This window comes from Typopeltis vanoorti, chromosome 15, assembly GCF_054136105.1.
Source record: "Typopeltis vanoorti isolate ZY-2024b chromosome 15, IOZ_Tvanoo_1.0, whole genome shotgun sequence".
NCBI classification, from domain to species: Eukaryota; Metazoa; Arthropoda; class Arachnida; order Uropygi; family Thelyphonidae; genus Typopeltis; species Typopeltis vanoorti.
The window spans coordinates 46,397,112-46,417,058 of record NC_143563.1 but is presented as its reverse complement, the minus strand read 5'-3'; the positions used below and the strand labels follow the sequence as shown (position 1 = coordinate 46,417,058).

General features: G+C 35.4%; 1 protein-coding gene across 5 annotated transcripts in view; it reads right to left on the bottom strand.

Annotated features, from left to right (window-relative positions):
- Positions 1 to 19,947, bottom strand: part of LOC150098732 (elongation factor 1-beta-like) — a 131,421-nt gene that overhangs the window by 46,873 nt on the left and 64,601 nt on the right. For all 5 annotated transcript variants that reach the window (XM_090404736.1, XM_090404735.1, XM_090404734.1 and 2 more), the window contains one exon: positions 5,482 to 5,541. In XM_090404736.1, coding sequence (XP_090260862.1) covers positions 5,482 to 5,541 — 60 coding nt within the window. The remainder of the gene's footprint in view (positions 1 to 5,481; positions 5,542 to 19,947) is intronic.

Sequence of the window (19,947 nt, the reverse complement as noted above, 5' to 3'; positions counted from 1 at the left end):
CACAAAACCATGTTGTCCTCCATACAATATCCCATTTTCATCTATCCAATCATGTATTCTTTTCGTGACTAATTTCTCTAAAACCTTGACAATGATTCCTGATATGCTAATCGGTTGGTAATTTACAACAGCAGTCTTGGAACCACCTTTATGCAGTGGAACTAATTTCCCCCCCTTTCCACCCCCTCGGGACTAACCCAGACCCTAGACTCAAATTAAACAAAATGGTCAAGGGTACTGACAATTCTTTAGCTGCTTCTCGTACGACACGAGCTGGTATACCATCCAATCCCACGGATGTATTGACATTGAGGTTATGCAATAGACTACTCACCTCCACTTCATTCACCACAATTCCCGTATAATCTACTGGTTTATTCGTTTCTGCAATGTCACCACCTGGATGATATATACTTGCAAAGTGCTCACTCAGTAACTCAACTATATCAACTGATTCAGTTACCTCCCTACCATCAGCATTCTTTAAAATCATTCTGCCATATACATTTTTTCTTTTACTTGCCACATATCGAAAAAATTTGGGATTCTGTTTAGCCTGCATGGCCAATGTGCTTTCGTAATCCTTTTTTGCTTTTCTTACCACACTCTTTACCCTTCTGGCCTCCACTTTATACCGTTCATGTGCCTGCCGGTCACCTTTCTCCTTAAATTCCCTCCATAGTTGTTTCTTTTTTGCAGCTCAAGCTTAATGGCGTTATTCATCCATTTAACCCCTACTTGATTTATTATTCGGACTCTAGGTATACAGTCAGTCATTGCTTCATGCAAACACTTCTTAACTGCCTCCAATGCACTATCAACTTCTAATCCTTGCAGTTGTACATGCCATGGCACTGAACCAATGAAACTCTTAAGCTTGTCATACTTTCCAGCCCGATAATTCCATATGTACCCTGTCTTAATTGAAAATTCCACACCTTTAGCCACACCACCTCCCAAGTCAAGACCCTATGATCACTCTCACTAATTGGTGGCAATGTGGTCATATTTGTTACAGCCAAATCCTCAGATGTAATTACTAGGTCAAGCACTCTCTGACCCCTAGTATTTTCCATTACATGCTGTCGCAGATAGTTATCCCTTAATAACCGCATAAAATCCAATTCCTTCCTCCCGTGTGTCCTCTCCTCACTCCAATCAATGCGACCATTGTTGAAATCTCCCATAATAATTACCCTCTTTCCACTCATTTCTTCTATTTGCTTGTGCATACTGTCACCACCATCTTTTCCATCACCTGGTCTATAGCAGCACCCAATTGTATATTTAGTTCTGCTAGCCACAATCTCACACCAAATGGCCTCAAATGTGCTCTTTTCTCTATCCTGCAATTCAACTTCTATTCTCCTTGGCTGTAGTTCATCAGCTATCATCAACAATATTCCTTCCCCCATTTTATTCTCCCTGTCTTTCCTGAACACACTATACCCATCACATTCAATCCCACTTCCTATATCATCTACAGTCAGCCATGATTCACTAATACCAATAACCTGTGGTCTGGAAGTACCAACCATGGCCAAAAACTCTTCCTTCTTGTTCCTAATACTCCTAGCATTAGTGTACATGAATTTAAGACCCCCATTAGCCCCAACCCTACCTTGATATCTTATATTAACTATCCCACTCTGATTTGTTGTCCTTATTCGCTCAGGCATATTATATTCATTCATACATTTAACTGCCTCCCTAAGGACTGTATATCTACCCCCCCCCTTTGTTGTAGAAATTTTTGATTGAAGAAAATTTGCAGGAATTTGAAAACAAGAACCAAACCTTGGAGTCTCAGTGGTAAACTCCGAAGAAGACATTGATTGATTCAACTAGGAAGGTATGTGGTGAAGTTATCTGCAAGGATAGAAAAATAAGAACACCATTGTGGACACAAGTTAAAGAAGCAGACCTGCAAAAGAAGGAAACATACCAAAAGTTCTTAGCAAATAAGTTGGCAGTTGTTCTAAGGCAGGGTCTCCAAACTGTGGCCTGCGATATGATTTTATCTGGCTCGCCAATTGGACTAATTTTTCAATAAGAATCTGCAAAAAAAAACATGGGGTGTTGATAGATTTCAAATGCATTAATTAAAATTGTGTTCAAAATATATTCCAAATAGCAAAAAAGTAACCGTAATCCAAGTCACGGTCTTTCTGACTGTAAAAGGTCAGGTAAAATGGACTAACGAAGAAATAAATTTGAATTTTACAAAATTTTACAAGCAAATTTGAAGAAATTTGCTTGTAAATTTATCTATATTTTTGGGATAACGTATCTTTGAGAACAAACTTTTTCCTGAATGAAATATATCAAGTCAAAATACGGGGCAAATTTATCTGATGAACATTTGAAATCGCTACTTGTAATTAGCACTTCAAAATTTGAACTTGAGTTTAAGAAGATTTTAAAAACACAAACACAGTTACATCATTCACATTAATGGTTTTATTATAATTTGAGATAAAAACATGAGAATTTGCTGATAGTGTTCGTTGTCATTAATATACGATAATTTAATCTCACATATTCTGTAATCAGTTTTTATTTGATTTCAATAAAACTCATATCTAGTTCTAGAGTTTTTTTTTTACTATGGCCTGCTGAACAGTGCTGAAGTACCCAATGTGGCCCTCACGGTGAAAAGTTTGGAGACCACTGTTCTAAGGGAATACAAAGAAAAATGTAAGACAGCTAAGCTGTGTGTAAAAGTAGTTAAACGAAAGTCATGGGAAGACTTTGGTAAGAATATAGAAAATAAATATCAAGACGGTGGCAAAATGTTCTGAAAGCTACCGAAAAAGTTTAGAAATGGAGGAAAGAATACCGTAAAAAGAATCAAAGATGAAAAAAGATAACATGAAAAGAGAAAGATTGTGAAAGAGAAACTTGAAGAACAAGCTGGGTTCAGGCCAAATAGAGATTTTTCAAGATCAGATTTTTACTTTAAGACAAATAGTTGAAAAATCATGGGAATATGACAAGGATTTGTTTTAAGTCTTGTAAATTTGGAAAAGACATATGACAAGGTGACCAGAGAAAAGCTTTTCAAAACACTTCAATTATATGGAGTGAATGGAATATTATACAGCACAATCCATAGTCTATATTTAAGTTGTCAGTCAGCAGTTAGAACTGAAGGAAATACAGGAAAATGGTTTGATATAAAATCAGGGGTTAGACAAGGATGCACACATTATGAAAGTAAGTGGCATTAGGCCTTATATTAGAATTAGAGGTGTTAAACTTAGCTCTTTGCTTTATGCAGATGATGCTCTGCTCCTAAACACATCTAGTGAAAGTCTCTAGACAAATAAAATCTGATCTTCCAGTTTGTCCAAAATAAGATAACACGTAAGAGCAAGGAATCTGGTAAATGCCTGGATAACTGAGAGGTGGAAACTTGTCCTTGTATAGAAGAACACGAGTCTTATATTTTAATACCACGAGCCTAAACAGTCTGGACTTGTGGAGCATGCTGTTTAATTGCTGTTATGCGATACGGTACTGATAATACTTTGCCAAAACTTCTACAGTATTTTTTTTTTTTTTTTACACAAGTTTCGAGTTTTTAGAATTCTTTTGATTATGCTAACTCACAGTATTCATTACTGAGACAAATGACAGGTACTATTTCAGATCCTCAAACTATGTAAGGTCTGTGTAATTAATGATTCTGGAAACAATACTCAACAGTTCTTCAAATTCATATTTTATCACATTAGGAGTATAGTTTATTGGTTCCTGTATTGTAACTGCTACAATAACTATATGGTTATGTATTCCTAATTCAAAATGCCATAAATCTTACATTCATTTCAGATTTGTCAACTTCACCGTGGAAATATAAGTAAATGCCATGATGGTTTTCTATCACGTAACCAAAAATGTTTGTGTGGCTTTTGGTATAGTGTGCTGCAATGACTCATTTTATTTTGTAGTGGTTTGCAGAGCACAAATTTTTTTATGTGCATCATAAGGCACAGATATGCATTAGTTAATCAATGTGTTCTAACTTGGTGTGTACTCTTTTTTTGTGACTTTGAACCCTTTTAAAATGTCAACTGAATCTAGTGTAATTTAGGCTTGTTTACTTTACAAATTTACTCTGTTCAAAGGCTTTATAAGTATCCCATAAGATGCGTGTGGCATTCAGAAAAGATGCAATAGCAAAATTTACTGCACAAAAATGGTTTAAAAAATTTGTTTCTGGTAATGAATCACTTGAAGATGCACCACTGTCATTATTGATAATGAAGAATTATGTGCCACTGTTGAAAATAACTCCAGATTAACATGTCAAGAACTTTCACAAATGTTTAAAGTGAGTGGTGAAACAATTCGTTTACACTTGCCTCAACTGTGAAAATCATGGAAGCTAAGCAAATGGATCCCACATGCATTATCAGATGACAATAAACTTCAAAGGCTATCAATTTCTCTTTTACTTCTTTCATGTCATAAAAACAAGTTGTTGTTGGATTACTTGTTTTTTTGACGTGAAAGAAGTAAAAAAAAAATCGATAGCCTTTGAATGTTTGATTCACTTGTGATGAAAAATGGATCTTGTACTCTAACAAGAAGTAAACTTATTATTGGTTGTCACCAAACGATCCCACACCACACACTTCATCCCAGAAGAGCTTTGTGTATGGCACACTGGAGCCAGTATTGTCCACTATAAGTTTCTCACTGCAGGCCAAACAATTACAGCTGAGATCTACTCGATGCAACTTAAGCATGTGCAGGATGCTTTACATCAGAGACAGCGAGGACTAGTTAATCAGAAGAAAGTGCTATTCTTACAGGACAATGTAAAACTCATACTGCAAATCTCATAAGAAAATCTGTGCTTTAGGATGGGAGATACTCCCTCATTCTCCATATTCTCCTCGCATTTCTCCAAGCAATTATCACTTTTTTTTGGCAAAAGACAATCACATGTGAAATACAGTTCTGTAATAAAACAGAGATTGAAGTGGAGGTTGCTAGGTTTATTACTTCTAAAAAAAAAAACATTTTATAAAAGTGGAATTTACAAACTTGTATCTCGTTGGGAAAGAGAGTTGTAGATTGTGAAGGTGCTTATTTTAATGAATAAAACGTTTTATGAAAATTTCTGCAGTAGTTTAATTTTTATTATGAAAAACAGCACAAACTTTTTTTGGTTACCTGATATTTGGGCTTTCAGTTTATTTTCTTATGAGAGTGGAGAACTGGACTTTGCATAAGTCTGGGGCATGATTTCTGATCTGCTAAACTTGGAAATCAGGAGCTCACAGTACTGTGTGCTTAGATTAAATTCACCAAGCCATGCAAGACAACTTACCAGCAATAACTTAATCATGGTTGTAATCCATAAGGTTTTTTTTCTGTAAGACTTACGACACACACTTCAAAGGCACCATTTCAACAAAAATCAGTATATAAAAACCAAATTATTAACCCAAGATTTTCAATTAGGGTTACCTCTTCATCTGAGCCAAATAAATCTAGATCATCATCATCTTCTTCATGCTTTATGGAATTCTGAAACAAAAATGATTAAGAATATAAGAAAATTATGTGTTATTGAATATGAAACAACAGTTCTGCTGAAATCAGCAATGAAATATAGGAAATATTTTAATAATGCATTCATCATCATCAAATTCCTGCCATGTACCCTCAAGGGGTGTACAGGATATGATAGTACTACATGAAAAAAATTACATCATTATTAATTTCCTATCTACAATTTTCCTCCAAATCAGTCTGTTACTTGTTAAGACTCCAACCTTATCAGATCTTATATTTCTATCGTCTAAGGCACTTTGTACCGTATCAATCCACCTATATCTTGGTCGTCTTCCTCTGGGTCGTTTTGCTGCCAACCTGGCAGAGAACACTTGTTTTGCTAATCTTTCCTCGCCCATTCTGTTTAAGATGCATTAATGCATAATAATAATGCATTCTAATAATGTAAATATTCTAATAATATAAATTCTAGATGTATGGATTAAATTTAAATGTATGGGTATAGTTTTATATCATACATTTAAATTTATACCATACATCTAGATATATGGTATAAATTTAAATTGAATAGTTTCTGTTGACATAATTAATTTCATGTCTCATGCAAAACATTTATGCGCTTCAAGACACTTATTTATTCTTATGTATAATTAATCTTAATCTCATAAAGTGGGTGTGATATGAAAAGTTATGGGAAAAGGATCAAGAGGCAAAAAAACGAAGGACATGGCTTGAAGATATAAGATCGTGGACAGGATCACATGGCTATGCAGAAACAAAAAGGAAAGCCACCAACAGAGAGAACTGGAAGGACATGGTGCTGCACCCTCTCACAGAGGAAGCTACATGAAGAAGATATGATACTTGCACATGCCTATTAAAATTCAGATTCCAGCTAGAAGAACACCACACACACTGTACACTCACAGATACGAGACCCTTCGATACATGTCAGAAGAAGAATCCATTTCTTTAATAGGGTAATCAATCCGTCTTGTGGGATGAGTTGTTTATTATTACAAGTCGGAAAATTAACTTTCTTTTATGAACGTTGTAGTTTTTAAAGTGGTAACTATTTTGCTTGTATAACAATTGGCAAATTTTATGTATAAAGTATGTGCTTTTGCATGTTGGTGACCAATTCGTAGATCAGCTTATTTCTTTTTCCCCTTCAACATGAATTGACTCTTCTTGGCAAGTTGCCAGACTAGGGTCTCGGATCTGTGGTTGGAGAGTACACACAACATACAATCATAGCAGACAATACTAATAGGAAAATCTCCTTATCATGATTTCTAGGCCAGGTTGCTTGGTTGTGACAAGCCACTGAGCCTAAAATGAAAGGGAAGATTGGCTATACTGAATGTTTTAAATATCCTAAGTGTTTTCGTGCTATTTCATGCTATGATCTGATGAATGTCTATTGTCACTTGCAGTGATCAAGTGCATGATATGGGTATTGAATTAATTTAAGAAAACAAGTTATACGAGGGTGGTCTGAAAAGTTCTTGGCCTAACAATGAAAAAACAAATTTATAATTTCAAAATAATTTTTATTTTTCAACATAATCTCCCTTAAGACTAATACATTTATTCCAGCGATGCTCCAGCATCATTATCCCATCCCTATAGTGGTTCTCAGTAAGATCTGTAAAATACCCCTCTACAGCTGCAATCACCTCTTGATTCGAAGAAAAACGCTGACCAGTGAAGAAGAGTTTTAGTTTTGGGAGGAGATAGAAGTCAGAAGGAGCTAAATCTGGGGAATAGGGTGGATGTTTCAACAATTCATAATGCATATCCCTTAATTTTCCCATTGCCAAAACACCTTTGTGACAGGTATTGTCCTGATGAAAGATGATTTTTTTTTCTTCTGCAAATCGGGTCTTTTCTCACAAATTTTTTCGCCTAGTCTGGTTAAAAGATTGGAATAATATTCCCCGGTTGTTTTACCCTTTTCAAGATAATTAATAAACAAAATGCCTTTAGCATCCCAAAACACCTCTGCCATGATCTTTCCTGCTGATGGAACCAACTTTGTCTTCTTTGATGCTGAAGAATCAGCTTCTGTCCACTATTTTAACTGCTGTTTGGATTCTGGTGTGTAACGGTGAATCCAGGTCTCATCCATAGTAATAAATCAATGCACAAAATCAGTTTTTATTCTTGTTAAAATGCTCCAAGCCTATTTAGAGATTTTCATGCAAGTACATTTTTGATATGCTGTGAGCAAATGCAGCACCCATCTTGCACAAAGCTTTTTCATTTGCAATTCTTCATGCAAAATATATCCGACACATTCTTATGAAATGCCTATAATCCTAGTAATTTCATGCAATCTTTGACTTGCCAGTCATCCAATACCATATCATGCACTTGATCAATGATTTCTGTTGTTGCACTTTTTAGATGTCCTCCACGTGAATCATCTTCAAGGCTGGTATGGCCACGTTTTAAACTCGGCAGCCCATTTCTTAATTTTAAGAGATTCAAAACCACAATCTGACCAGGGCAGTAGCAATTTAATATATCAGTTTGAATGCATACAAATTGAAATTTCATTTTTAATTATCAAAAACAAAGGAGAAGAGTGCCCATAAACTTTTATGAACTTCGAATGAATTGCTTTTGGTGTTAAACCTTCTTTTACAAAGAATTTTATAACCGCACAATACTCAATTTTATTCATTACAACACCTTTGCTTCAGGCAGCTGTATAAAACAAACTACTTGATAGAATGACTTGCAATTTCACATGGATGCCTATGACATATGTACCAATTTAAAAAAAAAATCTTGCCAACAGTGTTGCCATCTATGGTTGAGGCCGAGAACTTTTCAGACTACCCTCGTATGTGTGATATCCAGATATAAGAATCTATGTACAAGTTGATTTGTAGTTTAATTTCAGGATTTTCTTTTTTTAAAAATTTTAAGTTAAAAGTTCAAGTACTCAGAATTAAGGGAGTAGTTTACAGATGGTGTAAATGACAGGACTGCATTCCCCCCCCTAAAAAAAATCTCCCCACTCCTAACACTATGACAACAGTAGGCTGTGTTGCCCCTCCAGGTGACATGGAAGAGTAGTTTGTCAAGAATGAAGTACCCGTCTGTAGCTAAATGATTAAAATGCTCACCACCACTTCCAAATGTTCATTCAAGTTTATTTAATTAATGTCACAAATATGAATGCTGCACTTTTAAAAATAAAACAGGTGATATTTTAGAACATTGTGCCTACTAAACTTCCAGTTTATTCATAAAACTGAATATGAAATTGTTAATGTTGACACACTGGAATGCTACATAAGGTGAACAAAGAAAGTTTCCTACACAGAATAAAAATGCATGGACAATGCATGAGGTGGCTAAAGAATATTATGTCAACATAAATTGAGATACATTCTGTATTATCAAAAGCAAAATTCTTGAATATGAAAGGGGGGGGGGGGGGAATGCTCAGCAAATACAAGCTATCAAAATAATTTCCACATTGCATATATTTATGTAAATAAAAATGCTACACAACTTTTATCTGCCCAATCCTTTTTAGGATAATCGTCTCCATTCTAACTATAACAAATATCACTTTTAAAAACTTAAGGAAAAAACAGGTTAAAACTAAGGATTTCATATTAATCAAGCATTTCTGATCATCATATTTACCTAACTTTTTTTGTGATGAGTCTACCTTCAAAAGGATGTATACTTGTAACACATTAATGTTAGTCAACTAAGACTTTATATAATATGGTTATATATTCTACTCTAAAAACCAAACACTTTTCTTTCAGACGTACAATAAACTAGATGGTGGCCTCAATGCTGGGTGATGAAAATCATCTATTTACACTAATAAACATCCATAAACATGGCATAAAGAGATTCAAAACCATAATTTGACCAGGCCAGTAGCAATTTAATATATCAGTTCAAATGCATGCAAATTGAAATTTCATTTTTAATTATACACATCATTACTATGAAAGGTTGGTTTAATTTGATTCTTGCCATGAATTTTTCACAGGTATTTCATTTCAAAAACAAAAGTTTCTGAGGAAAGAACAAAAAAATTTTTCTTTTCTTTCATAAAAAATTATTAATGAAATTCATTCTGTCAAATCATACTCATTTCCAGCTATCAAATCACCAAAAAATTTCATTTCTAGCATTTTTATTTAAGATACAGCATAACAATATTCACTGGAGATGAAAATTTTAATGTTGTAATAATTACTGGATAGCCCTGTATCGTAAAGAAATACAAACTGATGTAAGATGTCTACATAAACATTATATTGTAACTAGGTCATATTAACTTTTTTTTGTTTTTAGTTATAATTGGCCTATTATTGGTAACATAATTTGATATAATTCCTTCCTGAGCACACAGAGTTTAATGAAAAAAAAAAAACAAAAGTAACACTAAAATGTTAGTAAATATATTCATACTGTATCATTTAACAATACACTAATACTATTTTACTGTTGATATCTTCAGACTGATTTAGGATAAAAGAGCACATAAAAATTTTGAAACAGGTGATTATCATTTATTTTTGAGCAGTATAACAATAAGTATCATACTGAAAAGAAAAATATACACAAAAGTTTAAAAAATAATCTAAGTTGAGCAACTTTCAGAGGTGAACTGTAGATTCAAATATGCAAATGTTATTAGAAAGAGGGGGTTAATGTAAGAATTAGAAAAAAGAACCAATCTTTACAGATCCATTGGCTAAATCTGAAGAAAACAGTACTGATTCAGCCAAGGAGGCAATCCTCAAGAAGAAACAGCGGAAATCCTACATGTTTAATAGACATGCATGACAGATATATTAGAACATTCACACGTGTAAGACAAAATTAAACAGAATTTATTACTCCTATATATTTCAATCAATATGTCAATTGCTTTATTCAGAGAGAAGACAGAACTGTTAACAAGTTATGAATACAATAACGAGTCATACAGCATACACATAATATCATGTCTCGGTCACAGCCAAACAGTAGGAGGAAACAGAGTTAGGTTATGTTGGTATAGATGTAAAATTAATTTTAAAAATTATAGGCATATAGTCCGTCTGATTAGGACATGTTAGCAGTAGTTCTGCCTTCTCCCTGAATGAAGCTCATGACCTTTTGAGCAAAATACTGTATATAGAAGTGATAAATTCTATTTAGATTTCTCTTACATGTGTGAAGCCATTACCACTCAGTGGACAAAATATTAGAGATACCCACCTAATAGCATGTCAGTCCTCTAGCACAAATAGCATTGACGCTAGAGGAGGACTGACTGAGGCATTGACTCCCCCACCAGATGCTGGAGGTAATTCCAGTCATGCCTGTTGCAGCATTGCCCACAAGTGCATCTTAGACATCAGTCCCAGATACATGGATCTGATGTCTCGCCATATGGCATCCCAGAGAGTTTCAAGTGGATTTAAATCCAGAGGCCTTAGGCCTTGGGACCACTGGATGGTACCAAACTTAGATGAGTGTTTCTTGAGCCATGCCTCAGTAGTTGTGGCCTGATGGGGCAGTGCATTGTCCTGCTGAAACAGACCATGAGCTGCAGGATGCAAAGGCCATGAAAGTGTGTAGGTGATCAGCCAGCACATTCTGGTAGCTCGCAGATTTAAGGACATTTCCAGACATATTAAGGGACCTAATGTGTCACATGAGAAGGCTCCAAACCATCACAGAGCCCCCACCTTCTTGAACAGTGCCAACCTGGCATGACGGGACCATGGTCTCATGCTGTCGATGCCACACTCGCACCCTCCCGAAGGTTTGGTACAAGTGACAACAGGATTCATCAGACCACACGACCCTAGTCCACTCTGCAGAGGTCCAGTTTTGATGGTCCCGACACTAGGCGAGGCACAATGCCAGATGATGAGCTGTTAACAGTGATACACGATAAGGTGTCAGCTCCTGCAGCCCATGGTATATGAAAGGTACACCATATCATTCATTCAATGACACTGCTTAAACCTCCGACACTGAAACCGGATGTGATTTATGCTGCTGTTGCCCTATGGTTGGTCTGTATGAGCCTGGACAGGCTATTGATTGGAAGGCAGTCTGAAGTATTTTGCCCTGGTCATCAATTGCTTGCTAAGCACTGGTATGTCCATTGATTGTATACTCACGGTAGACCCTGGAGAACAATAAGGCTCTTACCACTTGGGCAATAGAATGACCCATCTCTTTTGCAATGATAATACGTCCGTGATGACCAAAATCACTAAAATTGCAACATTTATCCATGGTCAACTGCGATACGCTGTTGGGAAGCCCTGATGTTTGCCTATTTACCATCTGCATTTGGTTTGGTTACATTTCACTCTGCACAAGGGATGCCACTGTCAACTTCCAATCACCCTTATCGCTAATGTTCTGTCCATTGAGTGTATTTAAAACATTATACACTGAAAGTTCTTATCAAGCAAGTCAGCATGTGCCATTAGAGAATACAGAGCAAAATGTAAGAAAAATAAATTATGTCATTCCAATGCATATCTTTTCATGTGTATAATCTTTCATATGTTTTTTTGTGTCTATGAATGAAAATAATTTAGTTTACGCTGCAGCCCTGAAACAAATTAACTTCTTATATGGAACTGTCAGTCTCACTAAATAATAAGTATACTGTCAATCTTACTAAATAATAATAATATAGGATGTTATGTTTGGGCAATAATGATCGAAGAAAGGAAGGCGTATTAACAGCATTCAACACCAAACATGAAGATAAACTTCTTGATTGGAAGGCAGTCTGAAGTAGTTATTTGGGCAAACTTCAAAATGAGAAAATGAATAATAAAACTTATTTGTAACTATGGTTCCACATACAGTTTGAAGAAGTGGAGAAATTTTGAGTCACTAGAGCAGGTAGCTGTTGAAAAAGTGGTACTTGTTGGAGATCTCAACAGCAGAGTAGAAAGTGAATCCCATGAGGCATATACAAGTAGTGTGGGAAAATTTGCAGAAAAGGTTTAGGCTAATAATAATGGTAATTATCTACTGGATTTCTGATCAGAATATGGACTAGTCATTATTAACACCACATTCCACATAAAGATGTGCAAAAGTTCACACAAAAAATAAAAGCCTCATGGACTATGTTATCGTTCATAGTGCTGGTTTAGGTACCAGCTGTACAGAGGATTTGAAACTGGAAGTCACAACTACTTACTTTCAAGTAGGAAAAAACTGAATATCATATTGAAAAGAACAGTATGTAAAAAAGTTTAAAAAGAATTTACAGCTTTTACAGGTAAACTACAGACTCAACTATGCAAACCCTATTGAAGAAAGAAAGAATAAAACAGTTTGAAAACAAGAACCAAACCTTGAGTCTCTGTAGCAAACCCTGAAGAAAACATTGATTGATTCAGCAAGGGAGGATGGTGAAGTTGTCTGCAAGAATAGAAAAATAAGAATCCCATGGCAGACACAAGAAGTCAAATAAGCAGTTCTGGAAAAGAAAGAATACCAAAAGTTCCTAACAAATAATTCGACAGATGCCCTTAAAGAATACAGAGAAAAATGTAAGGAATATCTATTCTAAAAGTAGCTAAACAGAAGACAGAGGAAGACTCCACTGCATAATTCAGTCAGAAGTCAAAATTGCAGATGACCAGAGTAGAGTTCTCATAGTTCCCAACTATAAAAAAGGGAAAAAAGCTGAATGTAAGAATTACAGAGGAATTTCTCTTCTAAGTGTTCCAGGTAAGATTTATGCAAGAATACTTGAAAAGAGGCTGAGAAGAATGGTGGAAGAAGAACAAGCTGGGTTCAGGCGAAATTAGAGGTTGTCAAGATCACATTTTCACTTTACAACAAATAGTTGAGAAATAATGGGAATATGTACTTATAGATCTGGAAAAGGCATACGACAAGGTGCCCAGATAAAGCGTTTCAAAACACTGCAGTTATATGGGGTAAATCATCATAGAAGGCAATACATAATCTATATTTAAGTTGTCAGTCAACAGTTAGAATTGAAGGAAATACAGGAAGATGGTTTGATTTAAAATCAGGTGCAAGAGAGGGATGCACGTTATCTCCACTCTTATTCATCATTTATATGGATCACATTATGAAAGAAATGTGGCATTAGGTGAAAGAATTGGAGATGTCAAACTTAGCTCTTTGTTTTATGCAGATGATGTTGTACTCCTAAACACATCTAGTGCATGTCTCCAGAATTTGATTTGATTTTTTTTATGGTGCAAAGACATCAAAGGTCATACTGCAGCAGGACACAGGTCACAGCAGTACATATGGTGATTCGTTAATAGGACAATCGCAAACATCCATGCTGTTGGTGGAATTCAAACCTAAATTGAATAACAGTTTTACCAAATTGGCATGAAAATCAGCAATAAAAAGACCAAAATTATGAAAACAGGCAGAAGCATAGAAAACTTCAGCTGCATTCTGAATGGACATCCTATAGAACAAGTAAAATATTTCAGCTATTTAGGAATGAACAGTTTTTAGTGAAAGTGCCAAGTTAAATCTGGAAATAGACAACAGAATAAGTAAAGCTGGAATAGTTGGTAGCCAGCTGAATAAATTTATATAAAATAAGAGAGAAATTATTATTATTAAGAGAGACCTCCAGGGAGTCAGGAACTCATCAAGGGAGCCATATACTATTTGCACCAACTGTCAAACATGTTCTTGAATTCATTCATGTTACTTGCACACAGGGGCGGCTCGTGCATAGGCACTGCAGAACTCCAGCACCACAATTTTTCTCGATATATAAATATATTTATTAATATTTGCTTGCAATATTTAATTTTATCAAACAATCCTATACAATTCTCTTATTTTGTACAAAAAATAATAAAAATCCATCTTGTAGCACTTAGGAGGGCAAAGGATGCTAGCAGCACTGTGTTTACCACAGTATCATATTGCTACTTGCACAAGCATATGCACGTCATAGTGAGATGCGAGCTATTAGTGTAATGCGGCACTGTCCGTCAAGTAGTTCCACTGTTGTTTAAATGCAGTTTGCGCCAGTAGTAGAGTGTTCGTAGTGCTTTACGTGTTTACTCTGTCTCTTTAAATATTTGGACATTACAACTAAAGGATTTAACTGTAATGTCCAAAAATTGTAAAGCCATTCCTTTAATTACAATTAAAGGAATGGATTTTAACTGTATAATTTTATCAATAATAAACAATATTTTTTCATGAAACAAAACAAGAACAATATATTTTATTTTAAAGTAATTTTGAATTATACCAAACTGTATAATTTTATTGATAATAAACAATATTTTTTCATGTTTAATTTTTTTTAAAAATTTTTACCATAATTTTGATATTTTATCCAAACGTGTATCACCGTAATTACAGTGTATATGTATATTTTGAAAGTTGCAGCACCCCCACGATTTCAAGCCACGAGCCGTCATTGCTTGCACACACACAACATCCAATGGTAATCCATTCCATTCACACACTACTCAAAAGAAAAATCAAGCCCTAACCCACCTTCCCCCCCCCCCCACAGCATTCATTGTCAACTTCTATGGATGACCTGGCATCCTTTCTCTACCCTACATAAAAAGAAAAATTCCATCTTCTGAAATTCTGCATAACCCTTTCAGAAGTTTCAATTATATAATTCTTCTTTCTCCTGTTTGCTAGTATCTGCAGCCTACAAATTCTCAATCTGTCTTAATAATCAATAATCTGTATTCCACAATCCTAATATAATTTTTGACACTCCCCTTTGCTCTCTCTCCACTGTATCAGAATCAATAGTCCAAGTGATGTTTTATCAAGGCCTTGTAAAGAGGCAAAATGACTTCCTTATCTTTACATATTAAGGTTTGTTTCAGTATTGCCATTTTTCTGAGTTGTATTTACAACTTTTCTATATGACCCTTGAACTTCCAACTTCCTGTCTACTAAAACTCTAAGATCCCTAGCTCGTCAAACATAATTCCACCAATATAATACGATAATGGATATCTAATCACACCAAAGTGATTGATCTTACATTTATTAACACTGAAATAACAGCCATTTTCACATGTTCACAAATGCAGTCTATTCAAATCATTTGCAAGTACTGCAAATGATCTGAATAGAAAATAGCATTCCTGATTGCCTTACCTATCTTTGCATCATCAGCAAATAGCTGTATGTCACATGTCAAATCCTTCCCAATGTCATTAATGTACACATTGAATAACAATGGACTAAGGAGTGATCCTTGTGGCACACCACTAGTTACCTTAAATCTTGAAGACTCACATCTCCTGTATACCACTTTTTTGATATCTGGCAGTCAGCCATACTCTTGTCCATGCTAATGTTTTATAATCCAAACCCATATTCTCCAATTTATGCAACAGTATTCAATGCTGTATTCTGTCAAAAGTGTTAGCAAAAAAAGGTACCATTTTGTATCCATTCCTCTTGTCTAACTCAGTGGTAACATTATTATTATAGAATGTGAGCAAGTTGCTAAAACATGCCTTCCCTTTAGTAAACCCATGGTGTTCGTTGCAAAATAGAGATTCTCTGTCAACCCATTTCTGAATGTGAGCCCTAACCAACTTTTCCAAAATCTTCACCATCATTCCTGAAATACCGATTGGTCAATATGTTGGTCTTTGCATAGCCATTATGCAATTGGATTACAAACATTCTTTCCAGAGAAGATTCCACTCCTGTGGAATCTTCTCTGTTCTGAGACTCAAATTATATAGCCTGGTCAAGGGAATAGCTAGTTAAGCTGAACCTTCTTTTTGCATCTGTGCTGATATCCCACCAGTTTCTACTGCATAATTCTGATTCAATTCATGTAACAGCTCTAGTACCACCCTCTCTCCCTCATCCACATTAGTTGCCTCATATAGTGAAGATGTAGCAGTGAGTTCAATGTTGCATATACCAGGTTGATGGTTTTTAGTAAAATGCTGCTCATTAGTTGAACAACCACTTCTGCATCAGTACCTGCATTCAGTAGAGTTGTTGTATTTTCCCTTCAACCTTAGGTTGGTGGAGTAGCAATATGCCCCTATACTAAGGGAGATAATTATGAAACAAGGTGGTTTCCCTTGTTTTGAGAAATTAAAAACCCAAGTTTCTGGGAGAAAACCCTCCACTTTTGTATGAGACCGGTTAGCTCACCTTTAGTCAAAAGAGAGCAGGTTCCTCATTTAATGGACAGGAATCGAACACAGATCTTTCCGACCAAAGGACTTCATCAATACACTGCCTGAGCTACAGAGGCTCTGTTAGAGTTATACTTTCAAATTCATTCTTTTACTTGCAGCATAATGACAGAATTCTTTTGGGTTGTCTTTAACTTGCAGAGCCGGTATCTTTTCATACTCAGACTTAGCTCTCCACACAATACTTGTAACTCTTCTGGCCTGGTGCTTATAAGTATCATAATTGACATCATCCTTATACACACTATATTCCTTCCATATCATCTTTTTCTTATGAACCTCTTGCTTAATTAGATTACTGATCCATTTCACTCATACTCTATTTATTCTTTGAACTCTAGGGATTCACATTCTGATATTACATCATTTAGGTATTTTTTAAACACTTCCCACACATTGTTAATATCCCTTCCATCCAATAATTGGTGTTTCATGGCACAGAACCCAGAATATCCCTCAATTGGTCATAATTTCCTGCTTTGTAGTTCACAGCATGTAACCTCTTCTGAATGGAATATTCATAAACATAGCCACTTCTCAAGTGAGTAATACATCATCACTGTCACCAACCAGAGGCAGAATAATTATATCTTTAACTGAAATCCCTCTGACACTATAATCAGATCTAACACTCTTTGACCTCTAGTTCCTTCTGTCACATGCGCTTGAGGAAGTTGTCTTGCAACAGCTCAATAAATTCAGTTTCATTCTTCTCATGAGATTTCATAGCTACCCAATCAATGTCCGGATAAAAGTCATCCATTATGATTACTCTTTTCGCACCCATCGTATTAATTTGTTGACGCATTTCTTCGTTAGCCTAATAGCCAAAACACTAAACTAGCAGTATACAAGACGGTGTGTGTTCAAACCACTTTTGAGTTTTGGATCTTGGAACTGGGTTAGAAATAAAGCATTAATCAAAGACTAGAGACCACGCATACAAGGGTTCTGAGAAAAATTAGGGGAGTAATCTGATGGCATTAATGGCAGAATCATATTAAAAATGAAGCTATTAGAAAGAAACTTGACATTGTTAGCATTCAAAATGTCAGCAGAGCTAACATAGAATGAGTGAGGAAAGGTTAGGAAAAACCAGTGTTTGATGCCAAGATAGCAGGAAAAAAACCCAGAGGAAAACCATGGTCTAGGTGTATTGATTCAGTCAGAAGTGCCTTAGAAGCATGAAATGTTAGATAAAACAATACTGGAGTGTTGACAAGTAATAGACTAATCTGAAGGAAAATTGTGGATAGCAGATTATTAATAATGCAAATTTAATCATGTTGTGCTTCATAGTAACCTGAACACCCCCTTGAAGGTATATATTTCAGGAGATTGATGATGATGATGAGATAAATTATGTGTAAAAAGCTAAACAAAACTAGTAAGAGTTTGGAAGATAAATATAATCAAGGTGGCAAAATATTCTGAAAACTATTGAGAAAAGACTTAGAAACAGACAAAAAACAGTGCTGTAAAAGGAATCAGAGATGTAAAAGTAACAAAAAACTGAAGATAAATATATTCTGGATGTCTCGTGCAATTTGAAAAACTTAAATGAGGTAAGCAATGAGAAGATGAAAAGAAAGGAAGGTCCAATGAAGATATTTCTAATACTGCAAGATACTTCTACATAAGATTTGGAAACTGTGGAATAGGGAATTAAATTGTAGCTAGTTGCAGTATAGATATAATATTGTACTTTTATTCCACTATGTTTTCTTATGTATAATAACCTTTCATATGTGTTTTTGTGTATGAATGAAAATACAAATATTTTAGTTTATACTGCAGACTTAAAACAAATTAGAAAGTTAACTTCTTATATGGAACTCTGAAGATTTCTCTATTTAAGTAGATTAAACTTCAGTGAGAAGCAGAAGCTAAAAATATATGCCAATTATGCACACAAAAAATAATAAAATCATGAAAGATACTGCTGGGAGAGAATGGGTCATAATTATCTTACCAATGCACACTGAATAAAGTCACCTCTTACAATAACGAACAGAACTACAGCAAAATCGCCACTATAACAAATTGGCAAAGAAGTCCCCAACCAAAGAACCACAGCATTAATGTCATTAAATGATATTCACTATGACACACTATTCCTTTAGTACTTACAAGTTTACCACAGTAAAAAGGAACTGTAATTCGAAGAAACATCCACAAAGCAAGTGAATATTACCCTATATATGGTGGCCTGGTTGGCCAAGTGGTTAGCGTATCTGCTCTCCAGCCAAAAGGCTGTGGGTTCAAATCCCGACGTGGGCATGGATGTTTGTGATTGTCTATGGAAATACTAGTGGTGGTGGTGGGCAGTAGATGGAGTTGGTGTTATTGCGATTCGTTGTAGTTGGTGGATTGAGTGGTGGAGACAGAGTTGAAGAGTAGGTGCCCTCCCTCGATGAGTCTTTGGACTCCCTGGAGGTGTCATGTAATAATAATAATAATAATAAGACATGTTTGGGGGTTCATAATTAAATCACTTATTAGTTACAATAAAACAAAACAAAAAAATTAAACAATAACTAGCAAACATTTTAAAATAGGAATATACACTAAGGAAAAGGAATGAAAACTATAGTACTTAATATACTAAATGAATTTTAAAGCTCCATGCAAAGAGTGGCATAATATCTTTAACACGTTCGCTGCCGACTACGAGCATACTCGTAGTTGGTATATGAGCCACACAAGCCAGCTAAGAGTATACTCGTATGATGCTTACCGCTGGCAATGAGATTACCCGTATTGACCTTGAAGAAGTGAAATGCTTGGCTTGTGGAGCTAGCAGCAAAACTGTGTATACTCATAGAAGGTATATGCTCCGCACAAGCCAACTATGAGTATACTCATATGTCGCTACCGCCGGCAACAAGATTACTCGTACTGACCTTGAAGAAGTGAAATTGCTTGGCATACGGGAACAAACTATGCTGGTCCAGACTTCTCAAAAAAACTAAGCTATAAACTATATGTATAATAAGAGATACTGCTGTATTTTTGAAAGTGTATGTGTGTGTGTGTGGGGGGGGGAATTTAGATGAATCTCACCTGTCAAATGTGGTATCTTCGTATATTAGATAGATACCACAAATAGGTTAAGTCAGATCATTTGGAAACCTTACTACAAAGACCAAACATGAATTTATTCAAAGGAACCTCAGGCCTTCAAGCAGGCAAGATAGTA